We start from the raw sequence: 21,250 nt of genomic DNA, 5'->3' as shown, positions 1-21,250 counted from the left end.
AAATAAACCTCAACATGTAAACGAAATTTGACGCTACTCAACGTCAACACACAGCATCATCCTAGCACCAGATAGGGGCAGCACTCAACATTAACCAAGCATAAAGCCCGCCCCACCGAGAGGCGTCGCTTATGTTTTATTAATGAACTTATGCCTGCCACGCTGCTTGTCACCGAGCGTATCGTAAGCTGTAATCGTGTGAAAAGCGAAATGTTTTGCTCCCGCTTAAGTTATTGACACCCTAGCACACACAACAACAATGGGTGATAAAATATTCACAATTACACATCCCATTTAAGTCGTCGGGACTAGCGGCGAGAATGTGTATTTTTCGTAATACCTGCGCGTTTCGACACGTTTATGCTTTTTTCCTCATCAATAGCAATCGATTAACAGTGAACTAAAAATAAACTTGAGATTGAGAGGAGCGAAATCTAAGGCTGCAAAGCCGAGCGTTCTCACAGCTTATCCAACATTATCGACGCTGTGGCGCCAGCTGACGACAATGTCATGTCTATTTAGCTTTGGGTTATCTTAAGCTTCCTTCCGGCCACGTGTTGCTTCGTGTTGAGTGGCACCGTTTTCCATCAAACGCGAGCAACTTCCAGGAAAAAGGTACACTGCAGCAACACACATATCGATGGGACGACCACTCTAAACGGTGCGTATGCAAAGAAGCACCGCACTGCCTTGAGAGAACCTTCTTATCAAAGCGGTGAAAACATTGAGCCAGGCGGGGCGACGGTCAACCGAGGGCGCTAACAAAGGGCGTTTGAGGAAGGAAGTGGCAATATAGATTTTGTGATGTCAATTCTATTTCGGTACTACCGGAAGCGATGGGACCGGTCGTAAGCCCGGGGCCTACGGTTGTTGCAAGAGGATCATTCAATTTAAAAAGGGACGACTCGTTACAAGAGGCCGCCTCTTAATTGTTGTACGTTGCTGGAGCGACCGAAGCGCCGGAACCGACGGCGAACCGATGTGCGGCGCTATAACACAATCGTAGGATTTGCGTCTGCTATACTTTGGGGATTCTCCAATTTGGAAATTCTAATCTCTTTTCCATGAGACGCTGTCGTCCCAAGGACGGACTGGTGGCAGTCTGAGGGGGAAGTGGATGAGACTCGAGACTCGGTGGGGTGGGTTCGTACCCAGACAGACACGTTACTTAGGACGTCCCAATCGGGATGATTATTTCTTGCCACTGTCACGTTCGTCGTCAAGCGCTCAGCACAACTCGAATGAAGACTGGCGTTGACGCTGAGCGCTCCGGAAGTGTGCCCTGCACTGTGATACCAGCCATTGTCCCTCAAGAGCGTGCCCACATCCTTGCCGTGCTTTTGCTTTCGGGGCCAAAAGGTAAATGGTGAGTGCTTGCAAACGAACCTGGCCCTGGCCGCTGCTAATGACGTACTCGCCGTACTCTCCTGACGACGGCGCTGAAGAGGAGTGAGCCGAGCGGTGAGCCCGTTAAAATTATGCCATCCCACCGGATTGCAGGAAAGAGTAATGGCAATTTGTCTGTGGCCCGCAGGTGGCCCGGCTATTATCGGATCCACCAGCACCCCGACCGGTAGTTATGCTTAAAGGTAATTTCCATCTATCAAGGAAGCACCCGGGCTGGCCCCGATGATAGCCCCGTGGAGCGATAGGTTCCGGGTGCACAACGCACACGCCATGGTGCAGTCGGGCGTCCGCTTACCTTGGCAGCGATGGCTTCGGCACCCTGCAGCACAGCTTCCGACACGATATTGCACAGGTCGTTGTAGATCTCCTCCAGCTCCTGCATCAGCTGCGGCAGCGTTTCGCAGTGGTACGCCTCGAGCATGGCGTTGGTGGCGTGCAGCTGCTGCACGTACGCATTGTGCGAGTCGATGTACTGCGTCAGCGTGTGCTGGGTCGGGCTTTGACGATGAGCGATGTAGCATTGTTTGTATTCGATTCGGCACTTTGATAGTTTCTCTTCAGTCTTGGAAATGATTGTATCGAACGACTCCCGGTGTGTAAATACTTTCCTACTTTGGACCTTCCGGTAGAACGAGCGCTCCAGCAGTGGGCGAGCGACCTGTGAGCGAGAAAGGAGCAAAAGTGAATTAACCGATAAAAAATAGGCCAAACACACACACACACGCAAGGATGTACAGAAAAAAACGATAAGTCACGCCCCGTTGCTTGTCAGAGGGTTACTGTTTGGTTTCTCAGGTTCGTAAGCCAAACGCCGGTCGAAACGCCTGCGTGAAATGGCAGTAAATTAATCCATCTCCTGCAAATTCTTACCAGGGAAATGCTGTTTGATTGATTACTTCGAAGACGGTTTCATTAACTTCCGTAACTAATCTCCGAGTCGTACGCACCACACGCAGGACGAAAACAATAGCCATACGCAAACGGGCTGCGTGAGGCCTGCTGTTGTTTGCTGCCCTGTCGTGCGGAGCTACACGCATGATTTATTGACAACCCGTAAGAGTATGCCCACGGTCAAACGCCAACAGATGACGCCACGCGTCTGGTCGGTAGGTACTCACCTGTCTGGAGAGCGTGCTGGCCACGTCGATTGTTGCCTGCGAGTCCGCCTCGATCTCCTGCAGCAGCGTTTCCCATGCCGTGAACAGGTTCGACTGACAGGCGGGCCTGCCGGGCGGAAGTAAGCCAACGATTGGGATGTGTACAGATATATTTAGAAACCTTGTGCCACGTCCCGTGCAATACCAAGCCCCCCCCCCCCCATACGTACCGTTCCTTGCGCAGTTCGCTGTTGCGTTTGCGGTAGTTCGAAACCAACACTTGCAGTGCCTCGGCATGCTGCTCGTAGAGCTGCGCCAAGGTCTCGCTGAAATCCGAAACTGCAAAATGTGAACGGGAAGATACGAATGATTGGAGAGTTAATCAACCGTCAAAGCGCGTGCTGGCGGTGTGTGATCAGTTTCGAGCGCTTCCCGCGATCCGATGCCTATGCTGGGGAAACACTCAATTAAAATTCGTGCATTCATTACTGGGCTTGAGCTGGCTGGCGGCTAGTTGACTGGCGCACGATGAAAATATCTCGTCCACAGTCAATCGAGCTTGGAGTGTATCGGAATTCCGTTCGTATTGAGCGGTGAAGGTTGTGCGATATTTTATGTTTCGAGACAAGGTCTCGCACGTACATAAGCATCATAATTAAGCAGAAATCGATGGTTGAAGTTGTCTGTGTAGCTAATGTTTATCAGGATATTATGTAGCCTAGCCAAAAGGCTCTCCACAAATAATTCTTTTCAACAAATTCCAACTAAACATCTCCCCAGGAACTTATCGCTCAAACTCTTTGCCCCGACGCTGCGCCAATACAATCCGTGGGAAAGCATGTCGATATTTTTGTTTACGAACCATTAGCGAGTAATGAGGTAATCACATGGCGTTGAGCAGTAGCTACCGGCAACCGGCACCGGTGATCCCCGGGGTGAGCTGATGCTTATAATGCACTCCAAGAGTGAACAATTTCCCGTACCTCGCACAGCAAAAACGAACGTCGGGTTGATCACTCCCGAGGAGGTACGTTCTGAGTTTGTTTGTTTTACACTTAACCATTAGCATGATTGAATATTTAAATAAAAGAACCATGCAAACACAGTGATAGATGGGAAGGATTCTGACGATCACGTACGGAAAAGCACAAAATGGGTGAATAATCTATTTTATAGTATCGATTAGATGTGATCGTTAAGTGGTTAAACGGTCTCGGAACTAGGTTAGAATCGATTGTAACTGTAGGATTGCATTGCAGTGGTTTTCAAAATTGTTTGTCTAATGTTTCGGGGCACTTGCAAATCATATGCATGCGAAACGTATTAATGTGTGTTTCCAATGCTATTATAGGGGATCAGGTGGCGGAATAGTTTTTTTTTGCAATGGCCATTAACAGAGCTCCTGAGTCAACTTTTTGAAAAATCAAATCATTCGTTAACCACAAATTACACTGCCTTTTTTGACGATTTAGAGCTCTTTATCATCAAGTTAATCAATAAGTATTAATTGGTTTCCATTTAATGATAGGAACTGTACGCCATTTGTACAATATTCTTCTTTTCTTCATCATTGGCACTACAACCTCGGAAGGTCTCTTCCTGCCGTTTCTGGCTTTCTGTGACTTGATTCTACTTGTAGCAAAGTAGTCAGCCCTGCGTTCGGGGAGGTGATCTGGATGGGATTTGATTCTCGGTCCTGCCGTGTGAAGACCGGCGCTTGCCGGCCGGCCAGAGGACCGCTCCGTTCACTATTCTAGATTTTCTCTATTCGATTAGAACGACTACTATTCTAATTGAGTTTACTGCATATCCAACAATCTGCTTCCTTCGATACGTGACCCGTTGGTACAATTTACCTGCGAAGCTCTTATTTCTCCAGGGGACTTACGTTTAATGAGAAATTTTTAAATAGTTCTGTCTTCTACCACCTGGTCTCCTGTAGGAGTCTTGTATTTGTTGGGGAAAAGGGGATGAATTTAAAATAAATTTTAGTGGACATTAAACTATGAACCAACTAAGAATATGACAAATCCAGTTTAACCAACTATCAATATGACAAATCTTTCAGAAAATTTTACAGATAGATATATTTAAATTTAAATCGAAATATTGTTTTAAATAGCATGGCGAAGTCTGATTATTTCTGATAGTTTTTGTAATTGAGTAACTGTATCATCTTGATGTGCAAAATAATTAAATCAGTGATTAATTTGTTTTGATCAAAGTAAAAGTCTGCCAGCCTTTCGTAGGGAATAAAAAGTACTCTTTATAAAAAAATATAGTAAGAGTATAAACCTTTTTCTCTAATTAATTTAACCTTTTAAAGTGTTTAAAATCCCACATTCGTGCTGCCGAGTACTAAAAGAAGTTATAGTAATTCGTTTATTCAACAGTTCTAGTAACTTTTTTAGAGGATATACAATTGGTTACGGTCAACTGATTTCTACACACAATAATAGGCTTGTCCAACTGCGATTTACTGTCGATCAAAATCGATTTACTGAATTTTCAAGAAAAAAAAAGATTTTGCTCGAGTAATCCAATGATTTTTGCTAACAGTTGAAATAAGCTGTCGAAAACTGATACGATTTCCTGGACTTGTTTATGTTTTGTATTTTCCTTTATATATATTTTTTTGCGAGCGAATACATCGCTTTTGAATAGTTTATCAAGTTCAAAAATTAACAAAAATATTGTTAATTAATTGAAAATATTTAAAAAAAAAACAAAGGAGGACCGAAATCAAATTCTTGGAAAGTTATTTTCCTGATCAGGCGCAGGTCTTTTTTTCTCTCCTGCAGGTTAGTTCATTGTAAAAAAAAGTAAATTGTTTTGGGATTGAAATCGATAACTTCATATCCAGAGAAAGTTTAATTCTCTTGCTATCTTACTCGCGGTTGCTCAGCATAACAGCATCATTTAGTTGAACCATCGGTTAACTACGGATGCACTCGTTCCGCTATGAACTTTTATCCTGCGCTGTCAGTATCCAGAGTATTTGAGTTGATTCAATTTTCATTTTCAATTTGGGCAGACCTTGTGGTATAGTGGCTTACAGCAAACATAACCGGTACACCACAAAACCGGTCTGAAATCCCATTGTAGGTAGCAGAACTTACTATCTAGCTTCGGGAAAAGTAAAAGTTAAGGAAGTGCCAAACGTGAGCAAATTCCGCATCCTAACACACGAACATGCCCGGTACGGAGCAGGTGTTAAAAACTATTGAAACACTCTTCCTTTCCATCAGCATCGTTCGTTATCCCATAGCTAGTGGTAATAAAACTTCACTTCACCTAACACCAAATATCTCAGCATGGGTAGCCACCAATCCGTGCATCGATCGTTACGGCTACCGGTTGAGCAGAAAAATCTGGTCACCGGTGTGGCGAACCGGTGTCTAAGAATAAATGCTCGTGCATCGGCTAGCGTCTAAAAATATTGACCATCGTAAGACTATGGTGAAGTCTGGATTAACATAACAACAACATATTAAATTTATTTCAATCTGGCCAAGCGGAAGAAATCGGTTTCGGGGGGGTTGTTTTCTTGCTTCTTGCCCTGATGTATTTTCCATTGCAAGTCGTAGGATTTATTTCTGGCTACAAAAGCTGATCAGCTAGCTACCTTTGACCTTTCGTCCGTATTGCTTCATTTGTCGGGGACGTTGCGTTTTCACTTTCGTCAGAAATGATATGGATAAGCAAAATATTACCAAAATAGCATCCTTCCTGATCGGGCCCGCCACGGACTGTCTTTTGCAGGTTTTGTAATTCAATCGCGAGCTAATTGGCAAATGCTCTGGAAGTACTCTTAAGTTCAAGAGGCGGCAAAGGCAAAAGGAACCGCCAAACCGAAAAACGAGTCCGCATATCAACAACACGTGTCGGACCTTGATTCTCGGAAATGTTCATCAAGAGAAATGAGTGCATTAGCACGCAGCTATCAATCTTCATTTCTTTTGGTGCACACACCGGTCGGTCGGTCGGTCGGTCGGTCTGTGTAATAGAAAAAAGAAAATCAAAACCGGTGAGCTATTTATTTAGCAGCGTACCGAGGTACTGCACGAAAGTACATTCATCCAAAAACGGGAAAAAATACACCGGAAATTATGAATGAGAAAGTTCAAAGCGTTCAAAGCTGCTTGAAGTTGTGAGCAAGTTGTGTCCGTATTAAATATGCCAATCAATCAAGTGTGTAATAGATTCTAATCTCTTTGGAAGAGGATTCATTATTTAAGTGAAGGTTTTGAAGGAGTTGTTGAACATTTTACATAATTCTTAAACTGTTTTAATATTCTACTCGTTGAGAATAGAATTTGGGTGAGTTTGTCCTTAATCTTGAAAGAAAAACTAATTTATTTTTCAATTTAGCCAACTTGCCTTAAAGTAGCAAAAACTCTGGTTGTGTCAAAGCATAATAATAAAATATTAATAAGATAATCAGAGGATTTTCGGCTCGGGCACTACTGAGAGGAAAAAATTGTTGACAAAAACAAATAATCAACTTTGTACATGTCCTGCTTTCTTGTGCCCGTTTTCTCATCATCCTCACTACACTAAGCAGAACATTGCGGGAGTGCATAAGTTCTACCAAAACTCGCCACCAATCGATATTTGTGCTGCTTATAAATTCTTAATTCTCATTTCCTGTACGGCTGGCCGAAGCAGGCAATGGATTCGAATGGCACTCTGAGGAGGCTGCCCGGGAACATAGCTTATGTACGGTAGCCAGAGTTGTAATAAGAACAACCGCATGTAGCAGTAAACAGACAATGCCATCCAACCCTCGCTCGGATATAACCACGTAACGTCTGCACAATACACACACTCTCTCTCTCTCGCTGTCTCTACTTCAAATGGTAGCTGACCCGCATATAATCCTTACTTACCTGTTTTGACTAGCTTAAACGTAACACTGTTGTGTGACTTGAGCGCTTCATTTAGGCCGGGGTGGCCCAGATCCTTGAGCACTCCTCCCCCACCGGAGGTGGACATGCTTCCTCCGAGTGCCTGGAACGCGGGGCCCGCACTCGGCGTCGCTCCACGCTTGCTAAATATGTTATGTCGATGGCTTTTTGATGATTCTGCGCGGAGCCAGGTAATGCCACAAGTCACCGACCGGAAGGCCACAAGTAATAGATAAGGGAAAGGAAGAAAAAGGGAGAGAGAGAGAAAGAAAAAATAGACACAGTTTTATCAATACATCGTGCTCAGTGGACGCCCGGTTGGTACTAGTGATCTTCCAAAAAGAAAAACAGGAAAGCCAAAAGTGCGCTAGAAGTTAGAATTCACGCGTAAAGAAGAGGAAAGCAAACGCTATACGAAGTAAAAACCGAACTCGCTATGCTGATTAAGCTATTTATTATAATCCCATTTAGCGGCATATTTTTGCATAAAATCTCAATCTCCTCAAATCGTCAGCTCCAGCACTGACGGCATGCGGTAGCACGGCGGAGGCGGTGTAGTAGCAGGGCGCATTAGTATTAACGATCGCTGACTGACCAGACCACAGGCTGCCCGGACTGGGACTGGTATGAAAAAAAAACTGAACAAAAACGGCACTCGCCGAACCGGGAGCTATTTAGGTTGGAGTTGGACAGGACCGGCCGTCGTAGCATGTGCTGGTTGGCAGTTTATGTTTTGTCATTAAAATCTGGTGTCGTCGCACGAGTCCTGGTCTCCGGTCCCGGTCGTTAAGTGGATGGGAGGCGTGTAAATCGGATGGGACGGTGCAAACGGCAGGATGTTTTCAACGAGCTGCAATGAACGACTTGCCATGACCAATGTTATGCTTCCGGTCAGGTCGTGAAACAATGAGCTTGAGTGACAAAACGGTGCGGATGGCTCTTTCGTGCAGAATGCATTGTGGGATCATGCATAAACTAGAATGACGTTAGATGTGGTACTCGTCGGGTTCGGAAGTAGCCAGGGCCACCGTACGGTATCATGAGGTTCTGCGGTACCACAGCGCTCCCATCATTATCATCATCCGGCTCCAGCTGGCATGGTTCGCACTAGATAAAACGGTTAACACAGGCGCACACAAACACAGGCACACGCATTAACACACATAAACACACACATACAAAACACACTTAAAATCAGACAAACGATGAATGCATGGTTGATCCCGGAACTGATGGATAAAATGAGCAGGAGGTACGTAGGTACGAAGCGAGTGATGACGCATTTTGACAGCTTTTAGATCCGAGAATGCTTTCAGGACAGATGTCCAGTATTAGTGGTGAGCATTGCCGGTTGGCGGCAGCAGCACTAGCGGCAACCGTATGTCGGCCGAGGCTTCCGCTCTTGGCCGGATAAATGTGGGGGAAGGGGGGGACACATGGCATGAGACGGGGGACACGGGGCACGAATGTCTGTGAACTCACTCAGAAATTAGAAAATAGAATAGCAACCACAACTAGTTGGTCAGGGGCACCTGTCGTCACCTTTCTGGGACGTCTCGACGTCGGCGAACTCGTGCTCGGCGCTCTTGGAACGTATGCTAAGCGGCGACTTCGGCTTCCGGAAGAAGCCTAGCGAGCTGGGCCGCTGGTCGTAGCCCGCCGTCCGCAGCCCGGTGTCAGCGTCGGCGGCCAGCCCGGGATCGGAACCGCTCGAGCCAAGCGCATCGAGCGACCGGGGCGTCGGCTTCTCGCGCACCTCGAGCGAGTACACCTGCTCGCCCGACTCGAAGAAGGCGTCGAAGTTGCGCTGACGCAGATTGTCGCGCGTAAAGACCGGGTTCGAAACATGGATGTGCAGATCCTCGCGGACGCGCGAGGCGGTCTCGTTCTGCTCGATCGAGGAATGTGGTCGCAGGCGGCCCAGCTTGAGCTGCAGCTTCGATTTGGACTTAGCCCCCGGCTTAGGCGACGCGGTACCGGCCGGACCGCGCCCGGCACCTAGGGAGCCAGCGGCCGCCGAGGCCGGGATGCCATTTCGAGGGCTAACATCGTCGATGAAGGAGGCCAGCTCGCTGGCGTCTGCTAGGGCGGTACCGGTCGGATCGTCCAATTCGTACGACTCGCCCGATTCCTGGCGTCGGCTGGCAGCGGTAGACGCGATTGAGGGGCTCGCTTTCGCCGAATCGTTGGCCTTTCTGGCGGTGGTCGCGGCGTTCGCTTTGCTGGCGGTGCTTTTGGTGGACGAGGATTTGGATGCGTGTTTGGAGGAGGTGGCGTTGGATGTGGAAGAGGTAGTGACGGTGTTGGTGGTGGTTTTGGAGGTGTTGGTGGTGGTGGTGGTGGTGGTGGATGTAGGCCTACTGCCTGTGGGCACAAGAGGCTCCCGCAGGTTGTCCAGAGTTGGTCTGGGCGGTACTCTTGGTACGGCGATTCCGTATGTCAACAATATGAGTTCATCCGCCGGAAATATTACGTACATTCCTGGCCCCGACGGAGCATGGCGAACGATTCCGGTACCGACTGGTGCTTGCCAATGTCCAACGGTGATCCAACTCAGAGCCGCTCATACGTTTGCACTTCACGTCACGCGCACTGTTTTCGGGGTTTGGGTTTTTACTAAATCACGATCCTATCACACCGGCCCGAAGGCTTTCGAGTTCCGAGTTCTTGAAATAGTGTCGGTACGGACGCTGCGAAACCTTTATCCGCACGTTCGCTCTCAATGGTGTTCGTATGGGGTTTGTTTTTGCTGATATATCGCTTTCTTATTGCTTCACTTTACCTCCTCAATGCTCGCTGTGGGCATTCGCGCTATTACGTCGATTAAGGTTGATGTCTAGAAAGGGAGAAAATACACAAGCGATACGTTTAGTAACTTCCAATACCTAGCCTACAAGATCTACATTTACAAAGCCGGGTCCATTTATCCCCGCTATTAGGGCAATCGGATGTGGGCACCATTGGGAACCATTAAGAGTGCAGGTCCTTGGCAGGGTCGAATTTTAAGACACATGCCGTTGAAGTTCGCTGCCTCGGCCTGGAATGCTGTATCGCTGAGGCTAATCGTGCTTAATTGATTAACGTTTACCGGCGAATCGCTGGCGACCATTTCTGGTTTAGTGCTGGGTTTGGATGATTTTTATTTCTGGACATCCTTTTGAAGTTATACTGCAAGGGCAACGCACCATAAAAGCGAGCCCCGATAAATTGTTGAATTATTCATTTCCTACATCGAACATCGGCTAATTAAATCGATTAGATGTTGGTCCTTGAAATGAAAGTCTTGGTATTGCGGAAGTATGATGGAAATTGTTTTTACAATCATTACGTTTCTTCCCTGCGCCAGGCATTCCTATCCCATGGCGGAAAGGCGTCCGTTAAGCACACACGAACTAAATCTCGATCCATCAGCAGTAGATGTGCATCGTTGGCTGGAGAATCGGCTCACATTCTCGTTTGGAGGGTGTGGCTCGTTTGTTGATCGCTTTCAATTGAATGTATATTGACCCTAATCACGTGATAGTGAGTTTATGGCTCTATTGCTTATCACGGCGATTGTATAGCGCTTTACGAAGCCCCGTCTGTAGATCGCCATTATGGCAAGTTGGTGTTGCTAGTTTTTCCTCCACCATTGTGATGGTATGTGCTTTGGGTCGTAAATAATGCATACGCAATAGCCGATTCGATGCGCTGAGATACAAATGGACAAATGAGCATGTGGCTGCACGCGAAGAAATGAACATTGATTTCTGTGTGTAGCATACCGAAGTCAATTAGGCATATGCTGCTGGCTTTGCACGCTAGAGAGGCATGCATTAAATATGTCTCAATGATTTGTAAGCGTGGAGTTGTCGGCTAAAGTAGGAGGATGTATCAGTAAAGATAAAGAGGAAGATAATTGAATCTGTAATGGGTTCTGTTCGTTATTAGCATTGAGTCGTCTGTGAATAGTTGTGAGGCTTAATGACAGCTTTAAGTAGCTATTCATTACATCTGATAAGTTCCATGGGCATAGATCGTTTGTGTAAGCTAACAGACTTCAAATCGTTAAGTTATGAAAATACTCAAATTCTCGCAAATATTATGTTTTACCAATAAGTAGAATGATTTCTACTTCGACAATTGACAGGTTTGAAGAGGATATACATCAAATCCACTGATTGGTGTTTGTTTGGGCCAAATTGTGCTGTATTGTTCTTGGGTGAGTCCTTATCATCTGTTGGTTGTCGAGCTGGTGGATAACTTAATCACCGGTGTAGATTATTTATGAGTAACTTCATTGCTCTCGATTCGCATTTTTTATAAGAACGTTTCTATAAGAGAGTTGGAGATATTTTGTTGCCTATGTACGTATATAACCATTTAATCTACGCTTTAGAATACACAGTGACTAATCGAGGATCTTAGACGGGAACTACTTCTAATGGGTAGTTGAGATGAGGCTCAATATTTACTGACGTAGCGACGACTGTCAGAGCGTATTCGCAATTCTTTGCCTAACGACCTCTTATAACAATATCATGCCATTTCTGTTTACTAGACTTATTGATACCGCATAGTTGGATAATCAGTCCTCACTATGGGGGAACGGTCTGGATGAGACTTGAACCTCGGCCCTGCCGTATCAAGATTGGCACCGTTGTCGTCACCACTATCGAACCTCCCAAGCGGTGCCTATACATTGAAGGCGAATAGTTACTATTAAGTATAACGTCAATTGGGACGCAAGAAGCGTTACGTCGATTACAGGCAAGAAGATATCTTTGGTCAATCAGGGCTGCATTCGTCTAGATTACCGAATCCTCCCATTCTTCCCAAACGGGGCATTTGTCATCAGTGTTGAATAGAGCCCATGTCTTAAAGGCGTATTTGAGCTCTGAGTCTAAAAACGTTCCTTACAGTCTCAGCTTCGTATGTCACGATAAGGAATTTTGAATCGAAAGGTTTGTAGCTTGAATCGACAGGCATCCTTGAGTTAATTTTACCCGTAAAAATACAGTTATGGTCGATCCGGTGGTAGAAGCGATATCGGCGCCTGTCTCCACATTGCAATGACCGGGGTTCAAATCTCATTCGGACCGTTTCCCAGTAGCGAGGACTGACCGTTGAACTTCGTGGTACCAATAAGCCTAGTCTAGCCATTAGACGGCTGGTATCTTCTTGGCCTAGAAATACAAGAACAAGATATTTGCTTCCAGTGGCGAATCTAACGGCGGGCACAGTAGACGGGTCACCTAGGAGTCTGTCAGCTGACTCTTGTAAGGACCTTCACGGAAAATTCTGTCGATAGTCAATTCTGCGTACGGAGACACAGGTTTGCTAAATTTGATACTGGGAGGTCACCAGACATCCTAGTTTGCATATACTTTAAATTTATTATTAAATTTACTCTAAGTCGCAATATTTTCAACATATAAAAAAATCAACCATCAATGGTTTTTATAGAATTAAAGTTTCATAAAACAGGTCGTTTACATAAAATTCTCACCATTACTTAACAAAAAGCGATAAAACGTAATAAAACAAATACCTTTCGGCACAAATTGAGCGCAGCGTGCAAGCGGTAAGCGAATTTATCTTGATTTTGCATTTCCTGCCCTGTCCTACAGATGCCAACGGGCGGCCAACACTTCCCTGACGGTACATAATATTTCCATTAACATGCAAGTGTACGAACGCAGTATTAGCACATTTACGTTTGCTCCTCTTGCGGCGTGGTGCACTCCACTATTCAGCACGTGTGGGCAAAAATGCTAATTTATGAGTGTCCCATGCAGTGCGCGTGCAGGGCTTGAGAAATGGCATGTGTCCATGAATGCGCAGGACGATGGACGAGGCATCATGCCGATAGTACGTGGCGTTGCGTTTACGTGCGCCACCTGCTCGCTTAAGTCGCTGCGAGAAGAAAGGGTCGAAAGTCTGTGTTGGTGCAGGACAAAATATGCTTTCTCGAAGGCAGCAGCAGTGATCCAGCGTGAGATCAGAGTGTTGCAACATTGTTATTCAATATTGCATTTTGCTCTGCTCCGACAATCCTTCATCTCTTGATCCGTCAGGATTTTATTTGTTCAACATACGGTGGGAATAGGGATAAAGGTGTGCCACGGTGTTCGCCTGCAGACGGAATGTTGCTAATCTCATTAAGCGCTTGGAAGTGTATGCACGAAGCGAAAGTTGTGTTTGATAATGCGTTATGATTCTTGGGAAGCATTACAGAACTTTGCTAATCCCTGCGGTGGGCGGTCATGAAAGCTAGATTGGTCGATTTGGCAATCGTGAGTGATGTTCTCGTATAGATAGCGAGCGGTGTACTACACACACTTTGGCGTTTTATTGATTGCTATTAGTTTAAAGCTGTTTTCGGTGGGAAAAGTCCTCGTAATCTTTATGCAAAACGAGCTATAAAGAGAAGCTGACAAATGTGAAGACCTCAAGTTTGAAGCCAAACTGAAGAACTGCAACATTTGTGCGTTTAATGTGCCATAGGAAACAACTCATGCTCGAGACGCTCGAACGGCCTGTTATTGTACTGCAAGCGCAATGTACAACAATCACGTTCGAATGTTTCGAAATGCAAAATAACATCGATTCACGTTCGGAGCGGATTTCATTCGCCGCTCGTGTTGCAGGAATAACTCGCAGCTCACCAACGCGCCCTGCACGCTGAGGTGATTGCGGAAATACATTTAAAATCCTGCCGCTGGTAAAATCTTGGTAATGCGAAGTGTGCGTGCTGAATATCTGTTTCGCGTGTCTCGCATTTTTTCGAAAATCGGTCGATTCACTGCCATGAGCCAGCACAAAACGCAACCTTATGTGAGCTGTGTGTGTGTGTGTTGGCAGTTGAAAGGAGGGCAAACGAGATCACGGTGGAATGGCGGGCACAAATGCTGGGCAAATGTTTATGGTGACAGTTGCCATGACACCTGAGTGAGTTTTGCCTTTCCTTCCCCATCGGACGCCCCCAGACAGCCAGGTCGGGTCGAGCCCAGTGTCGCTAGTCATGCCAAGGTTGGGACGGAACCCATCGTGCGGTGCCTTTTTCCGTCAAGGCGTGATGCGTGAGTTCAACCGGAGGAGACATAGCGGAACTCAGCCGACCCTTGGGAAAAACCTCGGCCATTCTTTTGGACCGGCGGTATAAACGTTCGTAAACTCGTCTTCGTCGGTGGAAGTGCGAGGCAGGAAAGTTCAAGTACTGTTTTTGTTTGCGTTTCGCACGGCTGATGGATGATGGCCACTGTAGGAAAACGGCGTAGAAATAGCGCTTGCTGGAGTTCTCGTTGAGACAGCGGACATCGTTTTGCGGTTGTGGATGTAAGTGAAAAGGTAAAATATTTTACTCTACTAGAAACATCGGTTCCATCGCTAATGCTAGAACTCTGGTTGCTGATGTGTATCGAAGTGACTTGAGGCCGCTCGCATGAATAGCTATCGAGAAAGATCGGCTGGCTTTTATGTGGCTCCCGGTTCGACGAATTTCGAAGCAGTTTAATGAAGAGGATATAAAAGAGAGCACAGTGGCTCTGAGCGTATGTGTGGTGGAATTTCACGACACTGAAGCACGCAGGGCGCACTGCGTACGATTTCAATCATTCAAAAATGGAGCTTTCATCCCGAAAAACGAGGATTGAATTGGAAAGCCTACGGGGCCAAACATGGGCGCGCAAGGTACAGCGTACACGACGCTCTACCCGGGCGGGACAAATATGTTTTCCGGGGAAAGAAAATAAATAAATTCGAGATGAAAGAAATGTTGAAAGAAATGCGTGTGACGGGGTTACGTTCGTTGTGAAATGTGAAAAGGAACTCCCAACTGAAATGAACGAAATGAAATGAAGGGCAGCGATACGGCAGGAATGGATCGGTACGGTAGGGATAGAAGGGACAAGAAAGCGAGAGGAAAGACGGGGAAGCTTTTGGGATCGTTGTGCTGGCGTAGGCAAGTAACGTGTCCTGGGGTACGGTGCGATGGTGAAGTTATGAGAAATAACTCGGTAAACCCCATCTGCATATCATTTCGTGTCTCGGGTGTATTGTTTGTGAGGGATCCTTACGATCCGTCAATAACATTCATTCCTGTATGTTTCGGTGACACTGCCAGTGACAGATGGCCAGTGGCGATTGATGTCCTTGCAGGAGCACGTATGCTGTCTGTTAGGGGCTGCTGAATGAATGTGGCGAAAGGATTGACAATGAAATTTTATATTACATCTCGTGAATGACAGCATTGATAATTACTTGCGAGTTGATTAACCTGATAGATTGAAATGGATGGCAGTGAACCATTGCTACCAGTAAATTGGGAAGAATCGTTAGAGCATACAAATCTGGAGTTGTATTTAAACGAATTTATACCCTGTTTTAAATTATATTTGAATGAAATTTTCTGAAGTTGGAATTTCACTATCAGGAAGAGATGTTCAGAAAATAAATCTAGAAACATAATATCCAGAAGGGAAGCGTCACGTAGCGATCGTGCGTCATGCAATTTTGATGCTAAAAATGACGCTACACAACGAAGTGAAGAAGTATCCGCACAGAAGCGGAAAGATTTATTAAATCAGTCAAGAATTTCATTTACCTACATTAGAGAAAGCTTCAAGTTTGTGCAAAAAGACTTATCAACAGGCTGTCTTGAACTCTAACTAGAAGCGAGCAACAATAAATTAAATTACGATCGGCAATTTCAATTGCGCTAGCATTTGTCGGTGGGATAAGGACGTTGAAGAATCTGTTTCAAGAATCCAAATAATGCCGGTATAAAGAAATTGAGTGCTGATATTAAAGTTATGAAACGTTTTTACGCCATAAACGCGTTCAAATCAAATCCCATCCAGACCGCCTTTGCCGTACGCAAGACTTTGCTAAGGAGAAAACCAAGTCACAGAAAGTCAGAACTGGCAGGCCGACCTTTCAAGGTTGTAGTGCCAAGAAAGAAGAAGATGCGTACACTTTATCTTCAACCAATATTTGACCAATAGAGAACGTGCAGCTGTTTGTTTCTAATTGTTATTTTTAATTAATTAATTAAATATTATGATTAAAATACACAGGGCAAAATAGGGATAGCGTCACCATCTTATCTTGTCTAAACAAACCACTAATAAGGCATCTCTTAAACAGAAGCCAGTTTATGTTCAAATCACATACCAAAAACTTTTTGAAAAATGCCTAAAATTCGAAGGCACAGTGATACTCCGGCAGTGATAGCGGCCTCGGAGTCTCTATCAGTCCTACTTCATAGAGAGTCATAGTTCTCATCAGTTCAATATCGTCGTAAAATATATGTCCTCGACGGATGAAAGTAGGTATGCTGATTTTTTTGGATTAATTGATGTTTATGGGGCGCTCAACGATCACGGGGCGGTCCGGTGGCCGAGGCGATCCGGAGTAGCCGGTCATCACACGACAGGGCCGGGGTTCAAATCCCATCCAGACCGCCTCCCAGTACTCTGGGCTGATTACTTTGCTACAGGTAAAATGAAGTCACATAAAGCCAAAAATGGCAGGCCGAGACGTTTCGAGGTTGTAGTGCCAAGGAAAAAAAATTAATTATGTTCAACCTTGACTGTTTAGAAAATTGGCAACGCTTTTGGTAAGATTTACGAGAAAAACTCGATTCTGATGTGAGTCTCAGTGTATATCTATCGTAAATTGTATGCTAATAATTATTTTATCAAATTTAGCTCATTTAATAAGTTGTTGGAATAGATCCCAAATAAGAATAATTCGATCAACGTATTTGTACTTTAACTATTGCCTTTTCAAATTGAGCGTAACTCCAAAAGTAAGTATACTGCACAAAGTAATCAACTGGCGCTTCTCACTTAGAACGCTAACTTTCCGGCGCCATTTAAAAACATGACAGCAGAGGTAAAACATAAAAATTAAATTTATCAAACGACTCGGGTTTCTCGGCCGGTTAGACGAATGTTTATCCCAACTTCCTGATGACATAATTAAGTTTGTGCAACTCCTGTAAATGAAAACCGTGCTCATCAACTATCGGGCAGGGAAATAGTTTCCTCCCGGCGTGGCGGCAGCGCGGTAAACTTTGTCATCTGGTGATGATGATGCTGGTGGTGGTGGTGGTGGTTGGTTTTCTTTTTCACGCCACGTTTCACTGATGCAATCCGCGGTCCACGTTGAAGTCGGATAGTCTTGGGCAAGTGCTTAACACATTTGTTGAGAATAAAATATCAGCCTCATCCTCGGTGTCTCACTTTTTTCCGCTTCCGCGTTATAAGTTTGCGCTGTGAAAGAGCGGGCGCAGGCGTAATGTTGGCTTTAATCAAAAAAAGAAAGCAACAACAACGGCACACAGGAAATCGTGTTCCTTTGCTTCCTCGATACTGTTTACAAACGGATATAAAAATAAATCTTCAGCTTATGTTTTCTTCTGCTAGGCTGTAAAATCCACACGGTAAAGAACATAACCTTCGCTGATTTGCTCTCCGCCTGCGTGGTGATCATTGCGGTTCAAGCTTTTGCAGCTTGTGCTTCTACTGTTTGAATTCAGGTAAGTTGTAACTAAGGTATTCGAATAGTAAGAATGTTGAACAGATATACGATTGAAAAGAATTAGATAAATGAACTGTTTAAATTGAATGATAAATTGTAGCAATAAGCTTAGAATTTCATGTTTATTTTCTCAAAATCTTTTTTCTTGAGTTTTTCTAAAATCATCTTCAGACTTTACTAAAATTTATTAACACAGTGTCAAGTGTAAGTCGAATGAATCGGATTTCAGACTTCCTCAATATGAAGTCATTTAAATTCTTGTGAGAGTCTTCCATTATTTAATTCTAACCTGAATTGATTAATGCCAGTCATGGTGAAATAAAAACCATTTTATAACTAGAATAAGATTTTTTCTAATACTAGAATTAAAATCTCTTCCTTAAACTAGATAGAAAAAAGAAAACTGAGAATCTTCCGAGATGAACTAGAAATATTCGAGCTATCTTTATACTCTGCTGTACATGAAGAGGACAATTTTGCTGGTAGAACTAGACGCTGGCAGAGATGATAACGGCACCGGTCTTCACACGGCAGCACCAAGGTTAAAATTCCATCCAGACTGCCTCTCCGTACGCAAGGCTGTCTACCTTTCCACGGGTCAAATCAACTATCTGTACATCACCCCTGCTTAAATCAGTATTTGTTTTGCCTCGTTAATGTCCAACCCGGGGTTCTGTGCCATTCGCTCGAACCTTTGATAAGCTTCTGCTACATAGGAGAAACCAATGATGTCTATGTCATCAGCGTGTGCCAGGATCTGGATTGACTTATAGAAGATGGTCCCCGATGTTTCCACCTCAAAATCGCGGATGGCTCTCTCTAGCGCCAGATTGAAGAGGAGACAGACAGGCATCTCCCTGGCGCAGGCCCTTGGTGGTAGCAAAGGGCCCTGAGAGTTTTCCATCCACCTTCACCTGGCATGTGATGTTGGCCATTGTCATTCGTACAAGCCTGGTAAGCTTGGCCGGGATTCCAAAAGAGTTCATTACGTCGTACAGCTTTTCCCAGGCTATGCTGTCATATGCGGCTTTAAAATCAATGACGAGATGTTAGGAGTGGAGCTATTGCTCCGCCATCTTCCCCAAGATTTGCTGCATCGTAAAGATCTGGTCAGTGGCTGTTTTTCGGAATCCTCTCTGATAGTTTCCGACTATCTCTTCAACGAATGGGACAAGTCGATCTTGTAAGATAAGGGAGAAAATCTTGTAGGCGGTATTCAACACCGTAATACCCCTGTAGTTGCTGCACTCTAGCCTATCTCCCTTCTTGTAAATGGGATAGATGATGAAGATTCCAATCACAGGGCATCGATTCGCTATCCCATACCTCAGTAATAATTTGATGAATTTCCTGTTCGAGTGCTGCACCACCGTTTTTGATCAGTTCGGCTACTATTCCGTCGGTGCCTGGTGCCTTGTTCTTGAGCCGACGGATGGTCATTCGTGTTTCATCAATGCTAGGTGGCAGTAGCATGATATCATCTGCTAGTGGAGCCTCTAGCTGTTCGTTGAACTGATCATTTAGCAATTCATCAAAGTACTGAGCCCATCGCGAGAGGACATCTTGATAACTGACCAGATCCCCATCCTTATTCCGCCAGCAGGTCACCTTAGGTCTAAAGTTAATTTTAGCGGCCTGCTATCTCCTGGTAAAACTTTCTTCCTTTCTTCTTTCTTAAACGTACTCTGATTTCCCAACTCACAAAATCAACTCACAGAAAGCCAAAAATGGTAGGTCGAGCGAAATCTTTCAAAGTTGTAGTGCCAAGGAAGAAGAATAAAACTAGACTCTGTCACACCTTCCCAAAGCACAGGTGCAGTGGATAATTTACGAATGAATAGGACAGGAACATTCAAAATCATTGTTTAAAAAAAATGATAGTACTGATTTTTTTCTGCCAAGGGGTCCTCTTAATATGTTTCCAAAGATGCTCTTTAGTCTTGAGAGGTTTCCAGAAAGTGCAAAAAATATATTTTGTTTACATACAAATTGTTTGCTTTAACTTCACCAGAGTCCAGTCATTCTTTGTACATTACTAGGTAATCTTTAGTGTGGACAGTTTTTATAGCAGAATGAGGTAAAATTGCGATAACTTCAGATTAGATAAGTGTTATTTTCTTGTATGCGAAGGTACGGTTTTGAAATGTCTTCTTGTTTTTTTTTTGGAATGATTGAGAACAAATAATTGTCGATGTAAATATTTTACAAATAAATAAATACATCTCGGTAACCCTGTAATTTACAAATTTTGATAGCTGCTCCTGTTGAGAAATGCCCGAACAGATTCCATATGTCAACCTTCAAAATATCCATCACTAGTTCGCAAAACACAATTCTGAGCACAAAAAACCCTATGAGAAGAAAAGAACCAATTTCAAGTACGTCACGGTATTCAACTACGCACTTCACGGAAGTTGATTCGGAACCGATTGTGTTACATTATGTGGTGCTATTGTGATATCATCTGAGTCTGTATCCAGTGAAAACTCTAAAAAACCGAAGGACGTTGTAACAATCAACAGCTGGCGATGCCTGAAATGTTGTTATTCTTGTAAAATCATTTGCCTATTAAAACTGCCCAACGTTTAATAAACACTTTAAATATAATAATGACTCAAGTCTCTTGTTCACCGAACGCTTGCAAATCGTATCACACCGCCGTCCAACACCAAACAACACACAATTTACACAATAACGAATTACAAAATTCATAACTCGCACGGAATGATTCACGGTTGCAACACATACAACAACGAAAATACAATAGAAAATGGTGAAATGCAGCTACAAGTTCAATACCGTACCTTTTCCGTACACGAACGCCTTCCCCGATGAAAAACATTGTTACTCGGCCGCAGCTGTCGTTCACATGGTCACAATTTCACTGGCGCTGGGATGAAGGTTGGCCGGGCGCATCATAAGCAAGTGCAAAACTACTTGAAACCGTAGCACCAGAACCATTCTCACTATCACAACTACGAGCAGCACAAGCTGAAATTGAGTTTCTCTTTTTTTCCCCCCCGTGCGCCAGGCCAGAGTTGCTGCGAGCGACGACGACGACAGTCGACAGGGCACTTTGGGCGTTCGCCCTGCCACCTTATTTCCTCGAGCAGAAGAAAGTGGTCGATGCTGTTAATGTATGCTTCATTAAGCACCGCTCCTAATGCTGCTCATTTTCGTCCACCGTTTCGCCGTGCTCGTTTGAGTGCTCCTGTAAATAGTAAGAAAAGCAGGTGCTGTAGTAAAGTGTGTCTGTGTGTGTGTGTGTGTGTGTGTGTGTCTGTGAGTGCAAGAAAATTAGTGCCCTTAGAACCG

At 44.6% G+C, this 21,250-nt stretch overlaps 1 protein-coding gene across 1 annotated transcript in view; it reads right to left on the bottom strand.

Annotated features, from left to right (window-relative positions):
- LOC118512013 overlaps window positions 1-21,250 on the bottom strand; it is a 75,732-nt gene that overhangs the window by 43,314 nt on the left and 11,168 nt on the right. The window contains 6 exon segments of the mRNA XM_036055788.1: window positions 1,703-2,065; window positions 2,526-2,631; window positions 2,735-2,843; window positions 7,394-7,588; window positions 8,954-10,247; window positions 20,740-21,146. Of these exon segments, the coding sequence (XP_035911681.1) occupies window positions 1,703-2,065; window positions 2,526-2,631; window positions 2,735-2,843; window positions 7,394-7,588; window positions 8,954-9,890 (1,710 nt within the window). The 5' untranslated portion in view covers window positions 9,891-10,247; window positions 20,740-21,146.

Source organism: Anopheles stephensi, chromosome 3 (assembly GCF_013141755.1).
Source record: "Anopheles stephensi strain Indian chromosome 3, UCI_ANSTEP_V1.0, whole genome shotgun sequence".
NCBI lineage: Eukaryota > Metazoa > Arthropoda > Insecta > Diptera > Culicidae > Anopheles > Anopheles stephensi.
This window is presented reverse-complemented; position numbering and strand designations above follow the sequence as displayed.